The sequence below is a fragment of the Hypanus sabinus genome, chromosome 20 (genome assembly GCF_030144855.1).
Source record: "Hypanus sabinus isolate sHypSab1 chromosome 20, sHypSab1.hap1, whole genome shotgun sequence".
NCBI lineage: Eukaryota > Metazoa > Chordata > Chondrichthyes > Myliobatiformes > Dasyatidae > Hypanus > Hypanus sabinus.
Genome location: NC_082725.1, coordinates 62,258,752 through 62,273,221, shown reverse-complemented (window position 1 = coordinate 62,273,221; position 14,470 = coordinate 62,258,752). Strand labels below are relative to the sequence as shown.

The 14,470-nt window shown below is 41.4% G+C and overlaps 1 protein-coding gene across 1 annotated transcript in view; it reads right to left on the bottom strand.

Annotated features, from left to right (window-relative positions):
• The window catches only part of myo10 (myosin X), a 264,485-nt gene that overhangs the window by 36,261 nt on the left and 213,754 nt on the right, over window positions 1-14,470 (bottom strand). Inside the window, exons 20-25 of the mRNA XM_059945625.1 lie at window positions 10,161-10,285; window positions 7,115-7,229; window positions 4,653-4,759; window positions 3,454-3,663; window positions 2,422-2,461; window positions 812-1,699 (exon numbers count right to left, since the gene is read on the bottom strand). Of these exons, the coding sequence (XP_059801608.1) occupies window positions 812-1,699; window positions 2,422-2,461; window positions 3,454-3,663; window positions 4,653-4,759; window positions 7,115-7,229; window positions 10,161-10,285 (1,485 nt within the window). The remainder of the gene's footprint in view (window positions 1-811; window positions 1,700-2,421; window positions 2,462-3,453; window positions 3,664-4,652; window positions 4,760-7,114; window positions 7,230-10,160; window positions 10,286-14,470) is intronic.

The window sequence follows — 14,470 nt, the reverse complement described above, 5'->3', positions numbered from 1 at the left end:
AACAAATCCATGTTTGATTGGACCCAGAATGGCCGTTGCATACAAGCGTGCCGCCACCTTACCGATCTTTAAGGATACCTCAATGAAGAATCCTAGGTGTATCAATAGGGCTTTTGATAGAGTGAGAACCAGAGAACATTTGTTACTTGGTTGGCAAGAGACCTGAACAACATATAACTGGATGGAAAAATAGAAAATGCTGTAAATAACAGGTCAGGAAGCAGCTGTGGTGGGGTGGGGGGGGGGGAGTGCAGGGGGAGGAAATGGTATTGTTTCAGGTTGATGACCTTAAGCCTGTTTTTTTTCTCTTTCTGCAGATGCCACCTGATCTACTGAATATTTCCAGCATCTTCTATTTTTATTTCAGATTCTCAGCTTTCTCTGGTTTTTAAATTAAAGAGTTGGATGTTCTGTACAGCAGCTGGGTGATATGCCAGTTCATACACTCCTAGTTTACATCAGATGTATTTGCTACAAAGGGGAAGACTCATTAAAAAAAGTCTCATTTTTCCAATCATGTTGAAATGCAAAGAATGACCCAGCATCCTTAATAATGGAGCCATGTCAGAGGTAGCTGAGTGTTTTCAAAATTAAATCATAAAATGCTCGAAGTACTCAGCAGGTCAGACCACACCTGTAGCAAGTTATCATTTCAGAACCTGGACCCAAAATGTTAACTGCTGCTCTCTCCATAGTTGCCTGAACTGGTGAGTTTTCCAGCATTTTCTGCTTTTATTTTAGATTTTCAGCATTTGCCTCATTGATTGCTGGCTTTGCTAATTGACCCGTTGTAAGTCAGGTAAGTACTCACTGAAGACTGTGGCCCTTCAGAGCTTAGCCTGTACACTCCTGAGCTGTTGTAGGTGCCCACGGAGTAACGATACTGACAGTCAGGGGACCACCGGCTGCTGCGGGGCTCTGAAAAGGAGACACTGCTGCCAGACGTGATAGGACCATCCTCATAATCGCCCTCAGCATAATCAGATTCTTCGTCTGGCGGGATGAGCTCAGGGTTCTCCTTCTCGGTATCTACCAGCTCAGGAATGCAGTATGTAGAGTCTTTGTTGGTGGGGCTCGCTGGACTGGGAGCAGTGACAGTCAGGGGGGCAGTCTCATCATTTGCAATAGTGGGTACCAGTGCATCGTTCATGTAAGGGTCTTCCTCTGAAGAGTCATCACTTGTCCGGATTCCGCTGGTCCGCTGATCGAAGTGACCGTGCTCGCTTGGGTTTGGTGAATCTTTAAATGCATCATCATCAGCATCAAAGCCCTCATCTTCCTCTTCTTCAGGATATGGCTGGCTGAAGTTGAAGGTAGGTTTTTCAATGGGATTGGGCACTGCTGAGGTATTCAGTTTGTATTCACTGTCAGTAGAGAGAGAACTTTCAAAGTTGCGGACACATTCATCAATTTCATCAAAATTCAGGGAATCCAGGAACTCCTGAGCAGCTTTGCAGGCTTCATCTTCCAGTCGTTTTAGCTCCTCGTCACGAAGCTGCTGGAGCTGTGCAAGGGAATTCTTGGTGAGTGCTGACTCATGGCGTTCCTTCTGACGTTGAAGCTCTCCAATCTCCCTCTCTAGCCGCAGAATCTCCTCCACCTGCCTGTTCTCTTGCTTTTCCAGTTGGCTTTCTTCTATGGCTTTCTTCTGAGCCTCTATCATGGCTGCTTGTTCCTGTCGCCTCCTTTCTTCCTTGATCTGTGAAGGCAAGGCGAGAAATTAAATTCTTACAGATTGGGATATGGACATTGTAAACAGGGATAAACAGAGAGTAGTGGGTACCTGCAACACACTGCCAGGGATAGTGGTTGAAACAGATGCAATAGAGTTATTTAAGAGGCTTTGACTGACTGCAGCCATTGAGGAAGCATTGTGCAAATGTAGAAATGTAGGGAGATAAGGAAATGCACTAAGAGAAAGCACCGGTGATTAGTCAGCTAAATGATCGGATGTGTAACACTTCGACCTGAAACATTAACTCTATTTCTCTTCCCACAGATGCAGCCTGACTGCTGAATATTTCATGCATCTGACAACTTTGCTCTTGTATTTGTAATTTGTGCTTAATGACATACTGAGATCACTGGGACTTACAAAAATGATTAAATGTAAAACAATTATTCAAAGGAAGTAAATGAAACAAATGTACTATTTAAAATTAATTTTACCTTAAACGTTAGGGGCAAAGTTAAACCTTGAACCAAAATCTTAAATCAGAGGGACCCCCATACATGTTATTTTTCTCTGGCTTGTAATGCAAACATTTAGCCAGAACATTTTGAATAAATGCTTCCAGGAAAAAATGCTTCAAAGCAGGAAATGCGTAAATTAAAGGTATAAAATTATTCCCAAGCTCAATGTACTATGAAGTCTAATGCATTGATTTTGTTTTTTGGAAATCCTTAGAAAAGATTCATTACCTGTTCTCTGAGGATTTCTGCTTCCCATTCTTTCCTTTCTCTGCAAAAGATTTTCAAAATTTAAAACAGGCAACAACTCAGTTTCAGATCAGATTGTTTAGGTGAATGGAATGTTAACAACTTGAAGAACATGACCTAGTGAGAGCTGGCAGCTTCTAAAGACGGGTCTCTGACAGATCAACATAATGATGTCAGAAATTAATAGCTTGGTTTCTCACCGTGCAAACATTCATACATACTGTATACTACATCTAGCGTATTTTTGTCAGTCTTAACAGTTTAGACATACTTCTGCTACATAAATAGTCTTAACTGTATTCAGTGAGACTACTGGTTCACTAATGCTGCATTTAAAATTGCATCTTAAATGTCAATTAACTTTCCTATTAAAATGATTAAACAACAAGTATACATTTCACTGAAAAGAACTGTGCAAGTAGACAGGGTTGTGAAGTAATTTAGCATGCTGGCCTTCATCAGCCAGGACATCGAGTTCAGGAACAGAGACATTATGCTGGAGTTGTACAATTCCACTGGTGAGGAGCACCTGGAGTACTGTGGACAATTTTCATAACCCTTATGTAGTCAAGCTGGAAAGGTACAGAACTGCTCGGACTAAAGGGCCTGAATTACCAGGAGAGGCTGCCTATGCTGGATTGTTATTTCCAAAATCAAGGCGACTCACAGAAGATTATAAAATCATGGTCAGGGTCTTTTCTCAGGGCTGTGAAATCCAAAATTAAAGGGCATAGATACAAGATAAAATGGAGGAGAAATTTAAAGAGAGCCGAGAGATAACTTCTCTATGCAGACGGTAATCAGTGCATGAGATGAGCTGCCAAAGGAAGTGGTTGAGGTGGATACAAATGCAATATTTTGAGAAGGATTTCGATAGGTTGTAAGGGCTTGGAGGTTTATGGTCTGACGGGCCTGTTTCTGTAATGCATTAGTCTAAAAATCTCTGATACTTTAAAAAGTGATTCACGAGTAGACTAATTGCTGGGGTGAGATAGGCATGTCTCAGATGCTAACCTTTCTTCCTGTTCTTTCCTGCTCTGCTCCTCTTGCTGCTTTTTATTTTCCATTAGCTGTCTGTAGAGTCTGCGAGTCAGCTGACCCCGTCGGTGGGCCTGCAGCGTTATCGTGGCAGTTCGTACAAGCTGGAACTTTCTTTTCCAGAAGAAAGCGCGATAGTTTTTCTGAATGACCACAACCATATCCCGCATCTTTTTGTATTGCTTCCTGTTTTGGGGAGAAAATTAATTTCTTAAAGAGAGATATCTATGCTCACCTTGCAAAAAGCTATTTAAAAAGGATTTAAATGAAATTAATGGAGATCATTTTTACAATTACATTTTTCTGACTTAGTAACAAAATTATACAGCATTGAAACAGACACTATGGCCCAACACATCTACAGTGGCCACTGCGCCTGTCTGCATAAATCCCACTTGCCTGCATTAAAACAACATCTCTTTATACCTTTCTTATTTAAAATGACCTTTAAATTCCTCCCTCTGACACTTCCTCTTGCAATTCATTCCAGATACCAGTGACTCTTTACATGAAAAATCTACCCGTCAGATCCTCATAAACCTCATCCCTCTCACCTTTACACCATGCTCTCTGGATTCAGACACCAGTACAACGGGATATAGAAACTGTCTATTGACTCTAACTATACATAATTATATTGCTATCATATCAGCTTTCAGCCTACCTTGCTTCAGGGAAAACAAACCCAGCTTGTCTAATTTCACTCCTTCCAATCCAGACATGACGCTGTGAAACTTTTGAGAATCCAACTCTTATAGGTAATGTCTACACCTAAGAGGGCAAGCATATATATGCCTTTCCTCACCACCCTGTCCACTCACTTCCATTACATTGCTTTGCCTGACTATGATTTTATTGATATCTTTATTCCATGCTCCAGTTAGAGAGTTATGTACACACTCCGGATGATTGAGTTCATCCCAGCTGTCAAGGCACCCATTTATGCTAACCCTGCAATAATTTTATTTAATTCTCACCACATTCTCTTTAATTTGACTCCAATTCTATCACCCACCCACACAGAAGGGGGAAGTCACAGCGGCAATAACCTGCCCTTTTGTGGGATGTGGGAGTTAACTAGAGCACCCAGGAAAAGCCAGAAGGAGACGGAGAAAAGCCCACAGAAATTAATAAGTAAAATATAAGTAAAATATTCAACCTTCCCAGACTCTTACCTTGCTAGATAGCCAAGGACATGAGCTTGTATGATCATGGCAGATTTATAAACTTCAACACTGCGATGTTTCTCTAGCTTATGCTCCAGGGACTCGCGTATGAAAACCTGCAAAGAACGTGTGCAAGGCATGTTATCATCCAACCAAATGAAATTACCTTCTCACCTTAAAAAAAACGGCATCAATACTTATCAGGTTGGGCAGCAGCTGTGGAGATAGAGTGTTAAAATTTTAAGTTGAAGATCCTTCATCAGAAGTTGGAAGGTGAGAAAGCAACATGTTTTAGTTTCCAGAGAAGGGAAAGGGTGCAGTAAACCACAGTACAGGGAATTCCAAGAGAACCTAGAATCCAGGCCTCAGCCAGATCAAGATGATACAGATAGTGCTGGTGCAACGTGAAAGAGGGGACTGAAGGAGACACATCTCAGCCAGTGTCTACCAGTCAAATCTAAAAAGGGAACAGAAACCATTGAGGATGAGCACATGACACAAACAAAAACTCGAGAGAGAAGCTAAGTTTTGTTAAGTAACTTTAGAAGAACAGGTGGTAGTGAATTCAACAGTACTTCAAACACACAAATCAAACTCAGAAACAGGAAATTTGAAAGAAAACCTGAAAAAAACTGTCCAGTTGTTGACAAAACATCAACAATGTGAAACATTCTTCATTTCCCTTCCACAGGTACTGCCTGATGTTGAGTGTTTCCAGAGGTTTTTGTTTGTTTCACATTGTCATCTTCTGGGTTTTTAAAATTTTAGACCTTCCTGTCTTTTCTGTATGAGTCAGCCGGAATGATGGCAGGTCGAAGGGATCGAGTGCGCTAGCATGGACTTGTGGTCAAAGGAGGTGCACGGTATTTGCCAACCACTTTGCAGTCAGATCCCTTCAAAGAACTAGCAACTCCTGTGGTAAGAACTTCCATTATTCTGCTGTTCAGAGGCATCCAGCGGCTATGATTTAATTGATATGGCTGGTAGCCAGTCACATTAAAGACCCCTTCAACAGCGTTCTATAGAGCAAAAAGCAAAACTTTATTTAACTGCTTAAACATTGTACAGTGAAAATGAACATTGGAAAATCCATACGATTAAGGTAGTGGCTGAATGAACTCTTCAAAACTTGTAAAAGAATACCCTCCTGTTCTGACATATAAATGTATACAATTTGTGTTTGTTGCACCAGATAATTAGCTGAATGATAAATGTAATTGAATACACTGCTAGAAGCTCACTAAACCCATAGGTTATACAATCATTGTAATTGAGTGAACTGTTAGAAGCTCACTAAATCCATAGGTTTTAAAGGCCATGTTTTTCAAAACATAGAACAGGGTAGCACAGGAACAGGCACTTTGGCCCAAGATGCTGTGTGAAAGTAACTAGTAAACCAGTAATTAAAAGCCTAACTAAACAAGTTCATATGCAAGTTTATACCCTTCCATTCTCTGCACATCCGAGAGCCTCTTACACAACTGTATTGTAAATGCTTCCACCAATATCCCAGCTGTGCATTCCAGGCACCCAACGAAGCTTGCCCTACACATTTCCTTTGAAAGTCAGCCACCCCACCCCCCACCCCCCACCCTGGGGACACAGATGCCAGCTGCCCACTCTACACATGCTTCTCATAATCTGATAAATTTCTATCAGGTTGCATTTTAAAATGGCATTGTGTTTTGTAAGGAAAAGTGAATCACTGCCAGTGTTCTCTGCCAAACCAACATGCCCAGCATGGAGACTAAAGTTAAACTCCTTCAGGAAGACCATTTCTCTCCCTGCACTAACCCAACATCAGCTTCCTGAAACACACACACACACAATTCTGTCCTCCAACATGGGAAGATATTATCAGGAAGACAGAAGAAATTCAAGGCAAGCTTCTCTGAAGAAATGCAACATCCTCACTGATTCCTGGAAATCCCTGGCCCATGACTTCTCTAAGTGGAGAAGCAGCATTTGGGACGGAGTTGATAACCTCTATTAGCAGCTGATGGAGAGAGGAACTGATCACCTGACCATCTACCCATCACTCTGGGTGGAGTATGTCAGTTGCACATAATTGTTACTGAATAAAACTGACTGACCAAAAGCGAAATACCTACAGATTCTAGAGGTCTGAAATAAATCAGAAAATTGTTGGAAAAACACAGCATATCTAAATGGGCATCTTTCTTCAAATCCTCCCAAAGTTAATTAAAATTATTACAAATTAAACTCAAACGCCAAAAGAATTACTTCAAAACTAGAATAGTTATCTGTCCTTAAAAAATAACTGAGAAGACTAATAAAAGATTTTTCTTAAATTTACTGTGATATTAAGCCAAGAGATAATGTTAGCTATTCAGAATTTGCTCATTGTTTTAGAGTGGTTGTTGTGTTTATTTACAATTCTTCCAGCTGATCACTGGATGGCCGAATATAATTCAGAGAAATAGTTATTTCTTGCTAACCCGCCTCCCTACCTTGGTTTTACCAAGTTGCCAGTCTGTTCCGGTGTTATCATAGAAATAAAGTAGTGCAGCACATTTCCCCTTGAAATCATCAGGTAAGGAGAGATTCCTCATCAACACCTTGTACCTAAGGAGAAAAAAAAGTAAACCAATAAACTCTGCTTTTTCTCGAGTACATCATCCTGAAATTTCACTAGAATTCTCTCTCTTCAGATTCTCTTCCCGTCATTACGGACATTTACACTACATACTGCATCCGCAAAGTAAACAGCATTATGAAGGACCCCATGCACCCCTCATACAATCTCTTCTCCCTCCTGCCGTCTGGGAAAAGGCTCTGAAGGACTTGGGCTCTCACTACCAGACTATGTAACAGTTTCTTGCCACAAGCTATCAGACTCCTCAATACCCAGAGCCTGGACAGTCACCTTACTGCCCTATTGGCTTGTTTATTATAATGCCTGCACTATTTTGTGCCCTTTATGCAGACCTGGGTAGGTCTGTAGTCTAGTGTAGTTTTTTCTCTGTGTTTTTTTACGTAGTTCAGCCTAGTTTTTGTACTATGTCATGTAACACCAAGGTCCTGAAAAACGTTGTCTCGTTTTTACTATGTACTGTACCAGCAGTTATGGTTGAAATGACAATAAAAGTGACTTGACTTGAAGAACAGTCTGATGGTAAGAGGAGAAATGGGGTTCACCGTTTCCCCAATATGCCAGACAACTGGGACGATTACCATGTTCTCACAGAGGCACAGGTTAATGCTGTTAATCACAACATACAACCTTTTCCTATCAACGTCAGCTTTTGCTTCTCGAACAAAAATACCAACTTTTACTTCTACTTTAAAACTGGCATCAAAATTGGTGAGAAATTGTGGCCCCTTCATGATGCAGTGTGAATGAAATAATCTGAAAATAGAAAAATCCCTTGATTTGAAAATAAATGCATTGAAGTACAATTCACAATTCACATGGACACAAGCCTTGTGGCTCATCGAATGTGTGCCAACTGTCGAGCACCATTTACACGAATCCTGTTTTATTCTCTCCACATCGCAACAACTCCTCCAGAATCTACCACTTAACTAAACACTGAGGACAACATATAATGGCCAAATTAACCTATCAGCGAGACACTTTGTAGATGCTGGAAATTTGTAACAACGCACATGAAATGTTGGAGGAATGAAGTCAGGGAAATGAACAGCTGACGTTTTGTGTTGAGACCCCTTATCAGGACTGGAAAGTGAGGGAGTAGAAGCCAGGATTAAAAGGCAGAGGAAGGAAGCAGCCAGTGACCGGTTTGGGATGTGGGAGGAACCGGAACAAACCCATGCCGTCACAGGGAGAACATGCACACTCCACACAGCTCTCTGGAGCTGCAAGACTACAGTCAGCATTCTCCTCTTTCGTTGCCTGCAGGTGGTCAAACCTTGCAGACTGAGATGTGATCACTTAGGCCCCAAAATCCACCTTTTGTGGATAGGGAAATTCATTTCTTGCAATCTTCAGCATCACTTATACCTCACAAGCTTTAAACTGTGTTTTATTAAATTAGGCTAAATTGCAGGCTAGCAAGGTATTGTGGCAGGACTTCTAGTTATTCTGAACAGGTAGATAGAGGGACTTCACTCTAACACCTTCCTGATGGAATGTTCATAGTATTCATTTAAAAATTAAAATTTTCCTAATTGTACACATCTCTCCCTACCACTGTGACTTCACTCCTGTAACTAAAAAGGAGTACCACTTACTATTCTCAGAACACCCATTGTACCGGGGGTGGGGGGAGAGTGCGAGAGGGCAAGGAGTCTGACCATCCGCACAATACCACAGAGAGTGAGACAGAGCCCGAGAATGCACACAGTGTACTGGGGAGAGGGAGTGAGTCTTTCCCTTAAGATCTCTTAAATATCTCAAGAAGGGATAAAACCCTCTAATGATCTCTTCAACCTTCCAAATTTAGACTCTTGTGGATTCCATTGCTATACTATCAGTCATGCATTCTGCTGGTGATGCCCTTTAAAAGGAATTCAACACCTTGAACCACATTCCCTACTTTTCCATAACAATCCATCTCTTTGGCAATAGCTTTCATCACTAAGATTCACCTGATGCTGTTCCCAAGAAGCATTCGGTAATTTTTGCAGTGTTAAGGCTATATTAAGAGGATGTGATGGGCCAATTTGGTTCACTGTTGAACAAATTACTTCCTTTTGGGGGTCAACTAAGAAACCAGTCTATGGAATAAATCCTCATACCATTGGCCAGAAAGAGTGACAGTTTAGAAATCAGTGAATTCAATTGAATCGTGGACAGATCACACATGTGACCTGTGGCCAATGACACTGGAATGCAATATTTGAATTGATGATAATGGATATAAAAGTGAACTCTTCATGTGTGCTGGCAGCAGCAACTTTGAAGAATAACCAGTGCAGATACAGGCATGAGCGACCCTGAGTGGAACACGTGGTGAGTGAATCGGGACTACGAGGAACAACTCTTTTGTTATTCTTTAACTATTCAAGAGAGGCGGGAAAACAAGGTGTACACACAAGGTATTTAGTGTATGAATTTACATGGTTTAAATAAAGGTACTTGTCGGTAAACACAGACTGATCATTGATCATTGTTACAAGGGGTGATTCTTATGACAATAACACGCAGCAAGTTATCAATGATAGAGTCGTTCTCTCACAGCTTCAGTGAGCACGGTTTCATTCTGACCTCTGGTATTGTCTTTATGGTCTTTGCACATTCTCCTCATGACTATATGGACTTCCTCTCACACTTCACTACGTGCTGTAAGATAACTTAATATTCCATTGTATATTACCCCTATTTTAGGTGGGCAGAGAGTTGATAGGCATGTGAATGAGAATAGGGTGCTGGCAAATAACTGGGGGAATGGGATTAATGGCTTTGCTTGAAGGAGCAGCACAAACTCAGTGGGCCAAATTGCCTCATAGCATCTTTAAAACATAAAAATAAGATAAAAATTAGAAATTATGATCAAACAGCAATACACATTAATTTTAAGTTACAAATAATACCTTCTGTAAAAGTCATGGAACTGTCTCCTGACTGGGAATCCAGCTTGTCGTATTTTCACAGTTTCTAGCATCCCTGAGTACCTCAACTGATTTAAAACCACCGTTTGGTCAAACTGATCCGGCATCTGAAAGGACAGAAAACTAGAGTCATCTACTTGACAGCTATAGTGCACCAATACTCAGAAACATTACCCTGTATTACCTCATCAATTATTAACCCTTCAGTGACTGGAATTTGTGATGCCAATTTAAATCAAAACTTCCTTGGCCAATCAATGTATTGTAGAAAGCACAGCAGACAACATAATTTAATTGTTTGATCAGAATTTAACACCTAGTAAAAATAATAAAATCAAATGTAGATAATTGGTGGCTAGAAGTAATGTGCCGACAGAAGCTGGGTCTCTAAACTTCCCCAGTAAAGATAACATCACCTGCCACAATTCGCAATAGGCAAAAAAGAGATTATTATAAATTTAAATATTTAGTGTCAGCTTTGGAACTAGTAAATTGTTGATTGTTGTCACATGCACTAAGGTGCAGTGAAAGACTTGTTTTCTATTCCATCCATACAGAATATTTCATTACAACAGTGCATTGCCCATGTACATTAAAAGTGAAGGAGGACGATGACAAGTTATTCAGTCATTTCTGTTAATGGTTCATTGCAGCAATATTGCTGGTGGATTACTGCCCTTGCAAAACCAAATGCATCATTGACTTTCATGGAACCAAACTTCAGCAATAGAGTTCAGCAACGCCTGATGTGTTGACACCCCTACGTATAAATGAGCTACTAAATATTATTCAACTCAAACATCTGATGTGCGTACATGTTCACGCCTGTGAATGACAGAACTACTTCCCTCTCTCCCCATGTTTAGTAATTGTTCTTTTTTATTAGTCTTTGTGCTTCTGATACTGTTCATCACAGCACTGTGGAGGTGTGGACACCACATGGAATGATTCCTCTATGATGAACGAAAGGAGCAAATGACCTACATTTGCTCCTAATTCTCATGCTTTTATTAAATGTGGAACTGATAGAGGGGAGAAAGAGTTATCATATTTTCTCCCTACACGGTTCCAAAGCAATTTATCCATCATTTTCTTTTCTGTATCCTATTTATATTCCCTGATTCACTGAACATTATGATCAATTGGCAAACACAATGACTGAGCAGCAAAACAAATGTGGGCAAGACCCTAACTTTTAGAAGGATAATTGGGCTTTCATAGTTCAATCAGAACAGCTATTACTGTTCATAAGGAAGATAAATCTGGGACACAATATCTATGCTATCACATTAAGAGGTTTTCTCTTTCGATTATCCTTGCACGCCAAACTTGATTGTTTCCTACTGGAATCAGTAATTTTTTTTATCTCACTGCCCTGCTTGGAAAGTCAAAGTACAACGACCTGCCCACTTTCATAACAGAAACCTTCTGTTCACAGCACGAATCTGTTCACTAACAGAAAAAACAGGCGCGAACACATCGAGAGAAACGTCAAGTGCTGCTGGAAGATTATCAACTCGGTGAAAGATGGCTAAAATGTACTGGATCTTCCAGCACAGTAAGTTGCCCATAACAGATCCTGTCATATTGCAGGAGTACATGCTGAGGAATGCAATGAAGCTTGGTGTGGCTAATGTAGGGGCTCTGTGAAAAAGGAACATGTGATAGAGCCCTTTTAACTACTATTTGTGGAGGGTTGGAGTCAGGTGGGGAAGCACTATAAAAATTGAGATGGTGTATCACTCTAGGGGATGACAAATGACAAAGGCGCTATGGTTTAAACGATGCTGATCATGAATGCAAAAGGTTCTGCACTGCTTATTCTTATGTATTTTTAGAAACATAGAAAACCTTCAGCACAATACAGGCCCTTTGGCCCACAAAGCTGTGCTGAACATGTCCTTACCTTAGAAATTACCAAAGGCAGTGGTGCCCAACCACCGGGCCGCGGACTGGTACCGGGCAGCAAAGCACGTGTTACCGGGCTGCGAGGAAATGATGTGATTTGGCGATATGTCAGCTGCTTTGCGGCTTGGTGGTTGGGGACCACTGACCTAGGGTTACCCATAGCTCTCTATTTTACTAAGCTCTATTTTTATGATGAATAAAGTTTATTTCTGAAATTTTAAAAAATGGATCACATCACTGACCCTTCTACTCTCTAGTCTCTAAACGAGACTCCAGGATGGTATGTTGCCTCCCTGGTGCAAGGGTCAAGGATGTCTCTGAGCGGCTTCAGAACATTCTGGAATGGGAGGGTGAACAGCCAGTGGTCGTGGTGCTGTTAGGTACCAACGATATAGGTAAAAAAATGAGATGAGGTCCTACAAGATGAATTTAGGGAGTTAGGAGATAAACTAAAAAGTAGGACCACAAATCTCTGGATTACTACCAGTGCCACGTGCTAGTCAGAGTAGAAATAGGAGGATATTTCAGATGAATACGTGGCTTGAAAAATGGTGCAAGGGGGAGGGATTCAAATTTCTGGGGGTTTGGAACCAGTTCTGGGGGAAGTGGGACTGGTATAAACAGGACGGTCTGCACCTGGGCTGGACTGGAACCAATGTCCTAGGGGGAGTGTTTGCTACTGCTGTTCAGGAGGCTTTAAACTAATGTGGCAGGGGGATGGGAACAAGTGCAGAGAGACAGAGGGGTGTAAAATGAGGGTAGAAGTAAAAAGTAGTAAGGTGAAAAGTAAAAGTGGCAGGCAGGCAAATCCAGGGCAAAAATCAAAAAGGGCCACTTTTCAACATAATTGTGTAAGGGCTAAGAGTGTTGTAAAAACAAGCCTGAAGGCTTTGTGTGTCAATGCGAGGAGCGTTCGTAACAAGGTGGATGAATTGAATGTGCAGATAGTTATTAATGAATATGATATAGAGACATGGCTCCAGGGTGACCAAGGATGGGAGCTCAACATCCAGGGATATTTAATATTCAGGAGGGATAGACAGGAAAGAAAAGGAGGTGGGGTAGCATTGCCGGCTAGAGAGGAGATTAACGCAATAGAAAGGAAGGACATTAGCCTGGAGGATGTGGAATCGATATAGGTAGAGATGCATAACACTAAGGGGCAGAAAACGCCGGTGGGAGTTGTGTACAGGCCACCTAAAAGTAGTAGTGAGGTTGGGGATGGCATTAAACAGGAAATTAGAAATGCATGCAATAAAGGAACAGTAGTTATAATGGGTGACTTCAATCAACATATAGATTGGGTGAACCAAATTGGTAAAGGTGCTGAGGAAGAGGATTTCTTGGAATGGATGCAGGATGGTTTTCTGAACCAACATGTCGAGGAACCAACTAGATAGCAGGCCATTCTAGATAGGGTATTGAGCAAGGCTCAGTGCTGGGACCCCAGTTGTTTACAATATATATTAATGATTTAGATGAGGGAATTAAATGCAGCATCTCCAAGTTTGCGGATGACACGAAGCTGGGCGGCGGTGTTAGCTGTGAGGAAGATGCTAAGAAGATGCAGGGTGACTTGGATAGGTTAGGTGAGTGGGCAAATTCATGGCCGAAGCAATTTAATGTGGATAAATATGAGGTTATCCACTTTGGTTGCAAGAACAGGAAAACAGATTATTATCTGAATGGTGGCCGATTAGGAAAAGGGGAGATGCAACGAGACCTGGGTGTCATTGTACACCAGTCATTGAAGGTGGGTATGCAGGTACAGCAGGCGGTGAAAAAGGGAAATGGTATGTTGGCATTCATAGCAAAAGGATTTGAGTACAGGAGCAGGGAGGTTCTACTGCAATTGTACAAGGCCTTGGTGAGACCACACCTAGAATATTGTGTGCAGTTCTGGTGCCCTAATCTGAGGAAAGACATTCTTGTCATAGAGGGAGTACAGAGAGGGTTCACTGGGATGGCAGGACTTTCATATGAAGAAAGACTGGATCGACTAGGCTTATACTTACTGGAATTTAGAAGATTGAGGGGGAATCTTATTGAAACGTATAAAATTCTAAAGGGATTGGACAGGCTAGATGCAGGAAGATTGTTTCCGATGTTGGTGAAGTCCAGAACGAGGGGTCACAGTTTAACAGGAAGCCTTTTAGGACCGAGATGAGGAAAAACTTCTTCACACAGAGAGTGGTGAATCTGTGGAATTTTCTGCCACAGGAAACAGTTGAGGCTGGTTCATTGGCTATATTTAAGAGGAAGTTAGATATGGCCCTTGTGGCTAAAGGGATCAGGGGGTATGGAGAGAAAGCAGGTACAGGGTTCTGAGTTGGATGATCAGCCATGATCATACTGAGTGGCGGTGCAGACTTGAAGGGCTGAAT